Source organism: Cinclus cinclus, chromosome 3 (assembly GCF_963662255.1).
Source record: "Cinclus cinclus chromosome 3, bCinCin1.1, whole genome shotgun sequence".
Lineage (NCBI taxonomy): Eukaryota > Metazoa > Chordata > Aves > Passeriformes > Cinclidae > Cinclus > Cinclus cinclus.
In genome coordinates, this window is record NC_085048.1 from 77,544,476 (window position 1) to 77,558,872 (window position 14,397).

Genomic DNA, 14,397 nt, shown 5'->3' on the forward strand with positions numbered 1-14,397 from the left:
AATCTACTTCCATATATTTTCAGAAATTAGTGATTTTCCTTTTCTTAAGTTCTTCTAGCAGCTGCTTCAGAGAGTTGACAAGACAACGTTTCCTGTTCTGCAGGTTTTAAACTTCAGGTTTTTTCGTTCTGCATTTTTCTGGACTGACACAGAGACATTTCAGAGTTGTCATTATGTATTGGACGAGCCCATCCGAAAATAGCAAAGGGTTTGATCAAATGCATGTGCAGGGCTCTGAAATCCATATCTTTGCTTGAGGCAAGCAGGGGTTGAGCTGCCTCCCATACTGGTGTCTTGCCTTAACCCTGTGTCCTCTGACTGGGTGGGAGTGGCTGTCTCTTGGGGATGTCATTTCCCTTTTAATTAGCCATCTCTCACCCCAGGGGGCTGCGATGGGGACTCTGCCCCGGGGGCTGGGACCCCGCAGAGCCGAGCACTGCCAATGCAGTCCTTGTCCCAGCAAGCAACAAGGCTGGAGGAGCTTGGAAAGTGTGTGTGGGGTGTGTGTGTGGCTTTTGTTTTGACTAGAAATGTTGTCTTTGCAAGCAATGCATATGTTGCTGTGGAAAGTTCTGCTTCTGACAAACATCTTTCTGGCAAAAGCACAGATTTGCAGACGTTGGCATTTCTCCGCATTTCACAAATGGTCTGAATTGCAACAAACTGCTATGCTGTATGTAACTGTGTTTATGGACAGCCCCCCATCCTGCTGAGGAATTTTCTAGCTTTTGTCCTCCTCACTCCTGAAGTTTTCATTTCCTCTAACTAGTAACTTGTTACTTTGGAGTAGTATTCTCCATACGAGTGAGTGTTGGGACCTGATAGCATTACATGAGAATTATTTTTCCTGGGTAAACTTTCCTTTGAAAAGGTTTGCAAGGAAATTAGGGAGAATGGGTGGATACAATGTGCTTGTGTTTCTACAGCTTTGTTAAAAATAGTCCTTGTAAGACAGTGCCAAAAGAACAAGAAACCACCACCCAAATGATGGGGAAAGAGATAATGAAATGAGATAAAATGTGGTTAAATGATAGCAAACAGCTGTAGTAGAAGGAATGTGGTGGAAATAATAGATAAGCACTTGAGATGGGGTGTGTGGGGTGTGGAAGTCAGATTTAGCAATGTTAGTTCTCTGGGCGGGGAGGGGGGTCACGGATGGGGATCTTGCCCCTTGCTGCTGCTTTTCTGCTGCAAGAGGCAGGCAATGAAACCAGGCATGCTACGTGGTAAGATTGTGTCCTTGGAGATAGGCGAGTTAAAGTAATGAGGAGAAGGGGCAAATCAGACAGATGGCTGGGGCTATTTATTGTGTGGTTTAGGACATTTGTTGCTTGATTCAAAAATTGTTGATATTTACACTTTGTTGGCTTTTTGATAACGGTACTCTTGTTAAATTAAATTTCTAGTTAGAAGTTGTTCTGATAGCTGGATAATCTGAAAACGTTGTTCAGAGAAAAAGTAATGAGCAGTGAGTTGATGAAATCACTTATTAAGTTAATGGAAGAGTCCTAAAGATACAGTTTGACCAATAAAATAGAAGAGAAACACAATTTGAAGAAGTTTTGTGTAAGATTTTCAAGTATGATGATGTGGGTCAAATTTCTGAAATTCTCAGTGAAAGATGAACTGGCAGAAGTACTGTAAAAGTCTTCTATACTATATTTTTTCTCATAAGGCAGATAGTACAAAAGAACCACCAGTGATTAATGTTACATGCATCTCCACTGCAGAAAAGCAATCATTTCAACTTTGTTTTATGTACATCAGATAAATCAAATGAAAGGCAGAAGAAAACAAGCCGTGGTCATAGTACTGAGGTGTGTTTATTTGGAGAAAATGATCCTGCATGGGCCTTGGTGACTACAGATAGCCTCTCTTTTACAAATTATTTTTTGCAAACTTTCTACAAACTTTCTACTTGCCTTATTCATATGAAGCAAACTGAATTTTCGTCTGCTTATATGCATGTTTGCCAGCTAATTCCAATATCATCATCGATACGCTGTCATTGCTTATTTTATTTAAGCCAGGAGGACCAGTGAGAGTAAATGTTCAGTGATGATCAGAAATTTGGAAATTTGTAGAAATAGAATGTAAGTACAAACTGATGAGACTGTGTTTTTGCAGGTCTGTACCTGGTTTTTATAGTTTGATTTTTTTTTTCGTAATTGTTCTGACCATTTCTTAGCATCAGATATTTCAGTTCTTCTCATATCTGTCAAACCTGTAATTTAGTTTAAGTATAATGAAAATGGGTCTCTTAAATAGCCTAAATCCTTTAGGAAAATTCTGCTGTAAATATTGATGTAGTTTATCTGTAGTTGATCTGAGGAACAGACGGAGTTTTACGACATTGCATTGTCTCTCAAGTGGTCTTTAAACCTTTCAAAAACGTTTCATGGACAGTTATACTTGCAAAGAGAAAAAGGCATGTTCTGGTTTTTTTTGTGACTGAGCAAAAATGGAATCGATTACTGTGTTCTAGGCGGAAAGCTTTGGTTTTCAATGTCAGGTTAGCATATGGAGAAACATCCTAACTCTCTTTATTTGTGCACATTTTTAATTAAATTAGTATCTCTGTCCTATTCAAAATGTAGCTGTTCTTTTTCTGTTGAGGGTCTTGGCTCATGGCAGTTTTATTGCATCAGAGATAAGTAACTTGGCACCGTTGTAACAACAAGTTGCAAATATAACTTAGCCTTTATTGACGTTTCAGTAGACATGGAAACTTTTTTTTCTAATTTTAGAATTGTCTGTGTAAAATTCCCCAAGGAAGATCACGTGAATTGCCTGAGACTTTTGGTTCTTCTTAATTTAATGCTAAAAGAAGACTGTACAAATATCAATCCTTAACTAAGACTGTTACCAGTACACAGTTTTATGTGAAAATAAGTATTGGTCAGTAACCATCTCTTTGGCTTCACAAAGCTGACAAGCCTTGTCAAGTCCTCACTTCTGAGTTTCTTAGTTAAAAAATGACAAAAACTTACTTTAAAGTAGATGAGGGATTCTTATGTTTTAGCTTTAAATGCTGAGAAATGTTTGGATACCTGAAAGAGTTCTTTGGAATAATTTCAGAGTACTCAGAATCCAAGCTTTGCAGACAGTAAACTAGAAATAAAAATACTCTGAAGTGCGAAAACAAAGTTTAGTTTGTGACTTGTTCTATGTGGGCCACAGATGAACTCATCCAGATGTTTTTTTCCTATTTGAAAAAAGTTTGCTATATGCTTAGTAGTATTGAGTATTTTTGAAAACAACCCAGTGATAAAGAAGTTAAAGATTGCATTGTGGAAAGACTGCATTTTTCTTGGTCTTTGCCAGGAACATGTTTCCCTTTAGTGCAGTCACATAAGGCAGGATTGCCAAAGCATTGGAGCAAAAGTGGTATGCATAATATTGGAATCCTAGCTTGTAAACAGGAGGTGAGAACAAATTAGCAATAAAACAAAATGTAAATAAAATCACTTATCTTTGTATTTGTGTCACTTGATGCCCAGCTCAGTTCAGAGTGGTTGTGCATGCTTGAATACAAGGAGTAGTTGATCCTGAATGTAGGAGTGAGGAACAGGAGTATGCCAATTGCCTCTGCAAATGTTTGTGTGGTCAAGTCTGGTTCACTCCTCTTTCTGTTACTGAAGCCAAATCTAAAAATCTCCTCCAGATTTTTTCTCCCTTGTCTTGCCATACCCTAAGTGATTCATTCAGCCTGTGAACTTCCATTGTCTATTTAAATGTGGGCCATGAGTCTGTTTATCAGTCCTGGTGCTGACTGCTGTCGCTGCATTTCTGCTGTTCTTGTACAGCAAGTGGAAAGGAATTTGAGCATTTGCAATTTAGACTCCAGCTCATAATATGTGATTATTTTGTGACATGCCATTGCAGTGTTTCTTATGGAATTCCATAATAGAATTAAAAGCTGCGCTATATCACCAAGTCTATGTGGGACGTGCTCTTGGGTCAAAAAAAAGAGTTAATGTTCACCACTTAAGTACGTGTACCACAGAAATGACTGGAGCTTTAAAGAAAATGTTTGCTTATGAAGAATGGTTAAATGAGCTGACTATGCATTGCCTGGCAACTGTTTTGATGCTTAAAATCGCTAGAACAGTGAAAGGCAGCCTGAAAGAGAGGATAAAAGAAAGACTGGCTATCTGAACAGAGATCTATGTAGTGAAATGCTTCAAACTGCAGAGGGACAAGTCTTCCTGTTTTTGAGATGCCTAAGTTAGTTATCAAGGTATTGCCAGCTATGAATTGTGAATAAATTCTGGATCATCTATCATCCAATTCTGGATCATAGGAGTTTTTCAGTCTTACTGAATTTGTTTTTCAAACAGCATTTTCTCCTTGAAAACATTGTTTGAAAGCAAGGAACGTAAGTAAATGGCATTTTCAGCCGTAGTTTTTTACTGTAAATGAAATGATTGATTTCTTTTGGATGGTTTTTCTGGGTTTATCTCTGATGCTAGTTTTAGGACATCTCTGAGAAGTCCAGCAAAAATAAGGTACCAGTAGCAGATCGTGCTGTGCTTTGGTCTCATGAGGTGCTATCATCCAGCGTGAGCATGTGATAAATGGGATGAAGTACCTTCTGTGTGGGGTGAAGTTAAATATGCCTTGGTGCCTGCCAGTCGTTTCAGCCTGTGGCCCCACTTCAGTTTTGCATTATCTTAAGTGGCTGCAGGAATTACAAAAGCTTCCTAGCCTCTTGGCTCAGAGTGCTAGTAGGTGTGTAGTGATGTGAAGTATGGTGCCTCTTAAAATTGTTCCCTAGTTGTACTAGACCATTGATACTTCCCTTCCTCCCTCCCTCCCTCCCTCCCTCTCTTTTCTTCTCACCCCCGGGGCATGCCTACACTTATTTACAAATATACTTAAATATGTAGTGCTTCAGTGAGCCAGCTATAATCTAAAATACTGAGTACCCTGGCAGCCTGCAGAATCCTTCTGGCAGATCTTGGTAGACCGGTTAGCACAACTCTTCCAGATTGATTCATCTCTATAATGTATTTAGTTATTTTAGCTATCTGCATGTTTTTTTTGCAATACTTTGCCTGCAGTTCCACCCCTCTCCCTTTTGCTCTCTTTCTCTCAACCGATGAAGACAGAGTTGTTGAATTATGAAAGCAGTCTGTAGAGAATTGTGTCTTAGTAGTTCTTTGTCAAATCGTGTCTGTTGACCTTTAAATGCCCATAAATTTGAAGTGAGATTTACTTCAAAATATTATGATAAATAGAATAATAGAAAGGCTTGTTATAATTTTTGAGTATTATGAATTTAAAAAAAATTTACCTTTTAACTTGAAATAGTTGTAAAATCAGGAACTGATGGAAACTGATACTAAGTGTGCACAGTTGTTCAGTCGTTTAGCAGTCATTGTATGTTTATTTTTTAAAATTTCCTGTTAAAGAGGAATATTTTTTTATCTCCTGCTCTTAGGGAGTGTCCAGGTATAGGCCTAAAAAGATGCCTAAATGTAATATATCTTAAACATGTTTGTTGTGCTTGCTGATTTGAGGAATTTTAAATTTCAGTGAAAATTTTTAAACACTGGTAAAATCTGGACTTACTAAGATGTGATTTCATTATTTAATTATGTTGTTATTGTTGCTAAGCCTGTGTTATGAAGTCAACAACATTTTAAAAATGAGTTGTTTCTAGCCCAGTGCTGCCTGAAACATTGTCTCACCTTTTTGTCTACTTCACCATAATTCGACATTAGAGTCTTTTCTGGAATTTTGTGAAACAGTGGTGTTGTTGCCTCTGATTTTTTTTTTTAATGTAACAGTGAATGTTATGTTTAAAACCACTTAGTAGAGAAGTGGAATAGGTGAGGTAGCTACAGTGCTGTAACATAGACTGGACGTGTATGACACTTCTAGGTTATGTTGCAGTTGGTCATACAAAAAAAAAAAAATCATTGAGCTAAAGTGGAAAAAAACCACCAGACTCAACAGTTGCAGCTGCAATAGACTGTTCCAGGTATATCTTTTTCCAGTGTTTTCTGGTTTTGTGGCAGCTATTTTTGTTTGGTTTGATTTTGTTTTATTTTTTGTTTTGTTTTGTTTTGTTTTCTCCTTCTCTCTTGATTTTAATTTCACAGTTGAGTTGGAATACAGTAACTTGTAGCACTTAGCCTGGAATAAACTCGAGGCGGATCCTGCCTTGATTCTTGCTGTGGAGCCAGCAGGGCCCGGGTGCTTTATGGAGGCGATGTGCCCCACCCATAAGGCAAGGCACAATACGAGGTTTTGCGTGATCTCCGCAGGCAGTTTTGAGGTTTGCAAAGACTGGCTTACAACTTGATGCATTTTAACCTTATTACCTAGAAGGTCAGTTGTCGAAGAACCTGTTTGTTGGGAATATTTGCGAATTCTTGAAATTTTTGGCGAACTTTCCCAGGAGTGGCCACAACACCAGAGTAGAGCAGTGTTGCAGATTACTGAAAGCAGAAGGGAATCTCCTTTGCTCCTCTACTCCCTCAGGTGTAGTTTGGGTTTCAGATTTGACTTGGGCTAAAGCTGCAGCCATTGGAAGTCACCTGTGGTCCCAGTCTGTTGGTAAAATTCTGTCATTCGTGCCTGCAACATAAGAAAACTCTAGTTGTGCAGTTCAGTTATAATTTTCATCATGTTTCAACCCACACCTCCTGCACATTAAATGTTTGCACAGACATTTAGACAGGTTGTCTTAATACAGTTGTCTATGTATTTTAATTGGAAATAGTGATCCTACTACAGTTACCACTGCGTTGTTCTAGAGACTGCAAAAATACAGCTACATGTCATAATTTATCATTTTAGATATTTAAACTCATTGTACTTGTTTATTCAGTTTATATTTATCTGTGAAGTGTTTCTGTTTTATGGTGTGAACATTTAGGTTCCTTTGCATATTTTCAGTTAATTACCGAATGAATGAAATTTTAAAGAATGAAATCTCCTGAGGACAAATGAACTGTTAGAATACTAGTCTTAGTATAAAATTTCAGTTATTATTTTAATACTGTCCTTATGTGCAATATAAGTAAACCTGAATATCATAATTAAGACTTTCTCAAATAACATGTAAGCTCACGTGTATAACCGATGTTTATTGTCCGCCGAGGCTGCCGTAATTGTAATTACTCAGTACATGTATGAATGATGGATAAGAGTTGCTAACATCTTGTGGAAAAGAGAGGGAATATTTCTCTGTGTTATGAAAATTGCCAAATGTAAGTGTTCTCATTTCCAGAGCCAGAATTCTTCAAAATAGTGAGTATTAGGCATAAGGATGCTATTCTGAAGAAAAGCATGAAAAAACTGTGCTAGAAACTCCCTCTTACAAAAGGAAGCTGTTAAAACAACTGAGAAGTTGCATTTTTTAAATTTAGTTTAGGCTGCTACTAGTGGAATATGACATTAGCCTCAACTGTTAGCACAGTAATGCTGCTTTGACCTTTGTAGTACAGCAGTGCGTGAGCTGCATTGTTTGCCAGCCTTCCGGGTAAAAAGGCATCATTCCAGTGTGTTCAGTCAGTTCATTCTTGGCTAGAAATTGCTTGCAGACAGCAGGTCACATAATAGATCACTTCAGCTTGTGTCCTGATGACGTTGGATGATCTTCTTCATTCCAGCCAAATACATATTTACATCATGATTTCTGTTTTTAAAAGTACGTTGCGATGTTCTCTCCCTTTTGAATAGAAAGGTGCTTCTTTAGTTCCGCTGGGCCTACATGGAGCTAGGGAGTGAGAATCTGTGTGTCTGTACAGTTACTGCAGACTAAGTTACATGTTCCCGAGTTCTATGTTCTCTAAGTTATTTGCCTGAGATGTTCCTCTTGGGAGGGTTGCTGACCTTGTTGAGTTGAGATGCTTGTCTCACAGTTACGTTCCTCAGGGTAGGAAATGCTGACTCCAGCATCAGCATTTCTTTCTCCTGTGCCTTTCTTTAAACCTGAGAATAAACCTGCCATTAGAATTCAATTGTAGTTCTTGATGCCGGAGTGAGAGATCTTTCTTTTGATTCAGCTGACTTTTTTTTTTTTTTTTTAATTCAAATGTACTTCCCCTGTTAAAGGTGAAGACTTACTTAGTTGGAGAGCAGCTAGTGTTTTTCTCCTGTCATAAACTGGCTGGTCTAGTTGGTGACTGGCAGTTAAGGATCCTTCAGGTGTCTGTCAAGCTATTTATTGGCTGTATTTGAGCAATGAAATTATGTCAGCTGGTGTGATGTTTTAGAGCAGCTGCTATTGCTGGCCACCAACAAATGGGCTTTCAGAGTAAGATTCATCTTGTGTGGTTGCCAAAATTCAACCTGGTTAGTTGTGTGCCTTCCCTTTATAGTTGCTGGAGAGAAAAATTTACAGACTGTTTTTTTACAACTTGGGGTAAAAATCTGCAGTCAGATTCTTTGCAGTCAATTCAAAGTTGTTCTTTGGGAACAACTATCTCCATTAACTAAAATGTCTGGGGACTGCTTGCAAAGTTTTGACAGGTGAAGATAAGGTATTCCTGCTCATTTTTAATCTGTGACTTTCCTGAGCATTTATTTAAATGAAAGGCTTATAGGTCTTCATGCTCAACAGCTGATGGTGCAGACCAATTACCTTTTATGCTGTCTGTGCTTCTCAAGTGACCAATGAGACTTAGTAGACTTGGAGACTTAGTAGTGGTGCAGAAAGCTTCTGATCCTGGGAATGGCAGGTGAGGCTGAGGCATGAAGTGGTGACTTCAAAAATACCTGTTGGTATTTTTGCCTAAAAGTGTATTTATGAGTTGAGCAACACGCAAATGAACTTGCCTTTTGATTTGAGCATTAGGTACAAAAGCAGGTAGTTTTTCCTTTATAATTAGGAAATGATGTCTTGTATTTGTCATAATTTTCTATTTAAAGGAGATTTTTCACGGCAGCTACATACTTGTGCTGGAAGTTGATAGAGGTTAACTACTAGACTTTTATTTTATTTATGTACCATTTTCTCTCCTTGTCTCCTTCACCAGAGCACCTTTCCCTGTTTTCCTTTTTCATCCTCTTTTATTTTAGTATTTCTGGAGAACTTTCCTTAAACTATTTTAGTAAGTATCACAATTAACACTTAACCCTGTATTATGAACAGGGTTTTATTTTTCTTTTGTTCTTATTTTAGCTCAACATGGTTTACATCAGATGTTTTTATTGGTGTCATATACCTAACATGTATCTACAGAATTATAACCTAATTGTACACTACTTCAGTTAGTGAGGAGAAATACTTTATTATCTTCTCTTGCTTATTGTTGGTAAATACTTTTATCTGCTGAAGGCTTTTTGCATGCTTATTTTATCCATTCCTTATCCTTTGTTGAATGTTTATCCAAGAGAGAAAACAAACCCTGTCAAACAAACCAAAATTGCTTTGTTTCTTATCTTTTTTCTTTCCTTTTTTTTTCTTCATCTGTAGTGAGCATGCCATTTACAAACCTTATCTATGCAGTGGTTTTTGTAAGCGTTTAATGTTTATGAAGCCTAGTAAGCCAATTCATTCTGAACTCTGCAAATGAATATTAAAATAACTTTGGTAGACACTCACTTAAGAGCTATGCTGAATAGTTTTGAGGAAGCACATTCTAAATTGAACACTTCCTTTTGCAGGCCCAGATCGCCTTTCTTCAAGGTGAAAGGAAAGGACAGGAAAATCTGAAGAAGGATCTAGTGCGAAGAATCAAAATGCTGGAATATGCACTCAAACAGGAAAGGTATGCTGCTTTTGCAATGAGTTTGTGATGAAGAAATGCTGAAGACAGAAACTTTCTTTTGCCTTTGCATTTGACAAAACCAAGAAATATTTTTTCTGTCTCAACTCAGTTCTCAGATGGATAGATTTTACTGTGCTAAATAAAACCACTAGTCTAAATGTCTGCATTATAAGAACAATAGCTAAAATAGTATGGCTCCAAAAACTTGCTAACAAACCCCATAGCTGATAATGAATGCTTTCCCTTGGTAAAATTCCACTGAACTGTATCGATTATACTCCAGAATTACAGTGTATTCTTGTTTTGTTCAAAGTACTAGCTTTGTTTATTAGTACGTGACAACTGAAAGCTTGAATAACCGTCTCCAGTCCAATAATTACTAGTTTTTGATCTTGCAAGGTTTTTAGTCTTTTCAGTATGATAGATTCTGCAAGAATATCTTCTGAAGGTAAATTGTGTGATTGAAAAAATGTTTGTTTACCTGTTAATCAGTGTCTATTTCTTTGTTCATGGACATTTTAGTACAGGTCTCCCATTTGCCATTTTATTCTTATGCTTGATTTCCTGTTATTCTAACCTTTGAGGCAAGCAAGTTGGTTTGTTATCATGTTTTTAGAAATTTCTCTGGTCAACCAATTTATTTTAGGCCAGGTTTAGTTTATTTCTTTTAATTAGTGAAATGTCTTAAATTCATGAATAATGAGTATATTTATGGTACTGCTGCAAAGCAGTCATTGCTTGCATTATCATTTTCCTATCATATAATTCCTTCTCTTTAATAAAATAAGCATCTGAAATAGTTTGCTTAGTGTAAATAAGATTAAAAATATACACATGCAAATGAGGAATAGAAGATCACTGGTAGATAATTTTAAAAGGACACCAATAGTTACATTACTGTATTGCATTTAGATTTGCTCATCTCATATGGGCTACTTTAGCACAAGACATGCCTTCTACCATCCATTTTGTCTCTTTCTGGTAGCAGCCAGTTAATCTGCTAGCATGGAGATGCAGCCAGGGTTCTGGCCAGCAGTAGCCCCAGGGCTCCAGTGTATTTTCTTCTGCTTTGGGGGGTTCTTGGAGGAATGCTTAAAGTAGATACTCTTTTTGCCTAGGTCTTGTTATGGTACTGATCTTACATCAAAGAGGACAGGAAAATAAAAAATGTATGCATAATATAGTTTGCAGTTTATGGCCGTGGAAAAGCTTACATTTGAAGCACGATTACAAAGCTTAGTGTCATTCAGCTAAAGGTATACTCTTTAAGTTTTATGTGTTCTGTGAAGATTTCTTGTATTTCAAAACTGGGGGAGCTCTTTCCTGGTTATGGAAAAGTATCTCTAATTGCATCATGTTCATAACCCACAGAAGTTAGCAATTTAAAATTACCAAACTATGTAAATAAATTTTTGTGTACTATCAGACCAACTTTGTAACATTAAAAGAACAAAAATCTAACTTCCATTTGGATGGTAAAAATGTCCCCCAGTTTTATCCTGTAAAATCCACCCAAAGTATGACATTTAAAACTTAATGCAGCAGTCCCAGTCAGGATTAGGAAAAAACACTCGGGGGCTTCTTATTGAAGTTTTTACACCTGTATCGTTTATGTTGCATGTTTTTCTGCAGTGTGTGGCGTTAGCCTTGCTCAGGTCAGTAGGATACAGTCAGCTGATCTGATCCAGTGTGACAGTTTCCAGTATGGGTGTGCAGTGGTTCTGTAGCAGATGTGATGCTTGTGGCTGGTGTGTGTGCTGGAGACAGCCATTTATGAGCAGTTTTATTTTCCAGTTTCTGAAGAAATAGTCTTGTATTTCTGCTGGAATTGTCTCCCAGCAAGTGTTCTTGCTTGATACTTCAAAGAACGGCAACATATTGAGCTTGGAAGCACTGCTCTCTTTTCCAGCATTTTCCTAAATCAGCTGTCAGCCAGGTTAGGCAGTAGTCAGGATGCTGGCATTTTCCATTAGATTCTTAGAGCTGAAAAATGAAAGCCTGCAAGGTAGGAGGAAGATATTCCTGTCAAGTTTTGGGAAGGTTGGTGTGCTGTGAGGGGAATAATTCCTGTATTCCTTCATTTCTGCCCTGGCTGTGAGGCATTTCAGATCTTTCTCAGCTGGATTAAATAAGTTATGAGTAACATGAAATTGGGGACCAGAGTATTCCATGTTCACAGCGCCTTCAGGAAACCATGAAAAAGAAATGAGCAACATTTGTTTTCTCAGGTACATGCTTCTGTGAGCTGCTGTTCTTTATAGTAGCTGTTCTGCATTTCTTTTGTCAACCAAATAGTTGCAAATTTTACTATAAATAAACAACTTTGGGAGTGTTGTTGTTCTCTGTTTCAAGTCATGTCATTTTATCATGGGTAAGGCATGTTTTTCTGGCAAATTTAGTTTAATGTTTAGTCTTTATGTCATTAATTGTGAGGTAACCTTTTTATTTTGTGTGTAGCAATCCAGATTGCTTCTGCTTTTGCTTAGTAGGCAAAGTAGCAAGGACCTTAGAAGGAGCTAGTGCACAGTTAAGTGCTAGTATTTTTGACCAGTAATTTTGATGTAGTTTTGCCAGCATCCAGTAGATTGCAGTGTAAGGCTGTTCAGAGTTGAGGGTTACTTTTTATGACTTAATCAATACTTGCTCCGCCACCAGTAAACTGCATTGGTGCCTCTGGATTTTCAGGAGCTAGCTGAAACACAGTACTGTTCTCAAGTACATGTCCTGTTTCAGCTAGTCTAGCTCACTTCCTGTCTTAACATACTTCAACCAAAGAACTGGACTCCTGGGCCATGTCTCTAGAAACAGTTGATTTAATTTTATGTTGTTTTCTGCACTGATGTGTCTGATCAGTGTAAGGCTGGCGCCTTCTCCCCTGGGTAGAATATCTCGCTGTGCTGTTCCTGGCAGTCGTTCTTGTTTGTCTCTTGATTTGGCGGCAGCTCCCAGATCTTCTACGGATGTTTTGGCAGGTTTCCTCAGCACAGCTGGATCAGATGCTTCAGGTCTGGCGACAGATATTTCCAAGAAATAGTGGCTTTTTTCAACTGGAATCAAACTTGTTTCTGTGTGAAGTATTCAGAAAAGTTTCACTGCACTCTGTCTTAGAAAATTTGGATGGAGGCTTTTAGCATTTTGCTAAGCAATTCTTGAAGTTGTGGCAGCCATGTTGAATGTTTCCAAGCACTGAATAGAAGATACACAGTTTAATGAAAATACTGCTAATCTGAAGAGGAGAACTGTGTAATGAAGGGCAGAAGCCAGAGCAGCGGTAATACTCATACTTATCTGAGTAAGGGCATCTCTTCAGGAACATAGTTTCACAGTTCCAAAATAGCCTTCTTTCAAATAACTGGAAGGCTAGTCTTCAGATAGAAAATACCTTCTGTGAAGTTCTATCCTTCAGGTAGTTATTTTCAAGTAATTTTTCTGTCTCCGCATACTGTTAATAATTCATATGTAATTTTCAGATATGGAAGGTAAATCGTGGTAGTTGAACAAGTTTCAGATAATATATCTTCGAGGTATATTTTCTTCTTTTTTTTTTTTTTTTTCCTCCCTTGCCACCAAACCATTGTCTTTTTTTTTTTTTTTTTGGACCAGATTATGCAAAGGTTTAAGAAACTTTCATTTTACTTCATACTTTTTTACACAAAAAAATACTTTACCTCTTTCTTGTGATGGTAGTATCACACTACTGGGATGTGTGAGCTGGAGTTCAATGTGAACTGCAGAAGACCAGTTTAATGCTGTTAATAAGTGGACCATGTGATTTCTGAAAAAGTGAAAAAATTAAGGAGATATTCTGTCATTGTAAAAGCATTTTAAATTAAAATGTGCTAATGGATTAAGTGATATTTTGAGTTTGCATAGAAAAGAATTAAAGTTTGTTATGAAAAGCATCATAGCCTTTGATTGCACTATGTGTAACTGAGGAGTCAAGACTCCCTTCTAGTCCTGGAGTCAGAGTTGTGGTGTTCAGTACTTTACTTAGTGCATTTATCTTTCATACCTGTGACATTTTCAGCAGTATCATTAAGAAATGTCTAATAAATCTCATACTGCCTGAAGAAGTGTAGAAAATATTTCTAAATGGCCTATTAGTGGTCTGTATTGATTTTACAGGAGTTTTAGTGATGTTTTTCTGAACTTTAGAAGTTCACCTCAAATGAAGAGGACCTCAGTGTGCCACATACTCTGGCATGATACTCATGTTTCTGTTTCAAGTCTGCGTCCTGCTCAGGGACCTGAATATACCAAGTGAATTTAATTCAGGTTTGATTATAGCATTGGAGGTTTTTTTGTCATTTTGTGCAATCAGAGCTCTATAACTTTGTTTTTAACTTTGCCAACAATATTGAACAAAAAGATTACTTTTTGGGATTTTCATCTCTTCAGTCACTTCTTTGTTACAAGGTGGTGCATTTTTCCTTTTCTGTACTGCTGCTGGTCTCTGCCTGCAATATACAAAGTTAGGTCCTCTAGAAGATGATATCTCAGTCCACCTTGGCCCTAAAATAAATTTGAAGGGCTAGTGATTTATAAAACCATGTAATCTAGATTATCCTCTTGAAGTAAAGAATAACAACAGAAGCTTAAAAAGCTGTTGCATTATGTGGTGGAACCAGTTACAAAGTCCTGGTACTAATAGCTTAAAATGGATTTAGAATGA

The 14,397-nt window shown here is 37.4% G+C and overlaps 1 protein-coding gene across 3 annotated transcripts in view; it reads left to right on the forward strand.

Moving 5' to 3' along the window:
- STRN (striatin) overlaps nt 1–14,397 on the forward strand; it is a 62,604-nt gene that overhangs the window by 3,168 nt on the left and 45,039 nt on the right. For 2 of the 3 annotated variants that reach the window (XM_062490258.1, XM_062490260.1), the window contains exon 2: nt 9,622–9,725. In XM_062490258.1, coding sequence (XP_062346242.1) covers nt 9,622–9,725 — 104 coding nt within the window. Of the gene's footprint in view, nt 1–9,621; nt 9,726–14,397 lie in introns of those variants that run through there. The other variant, XM_062490259.1, reaches the window with a different exon arrangement.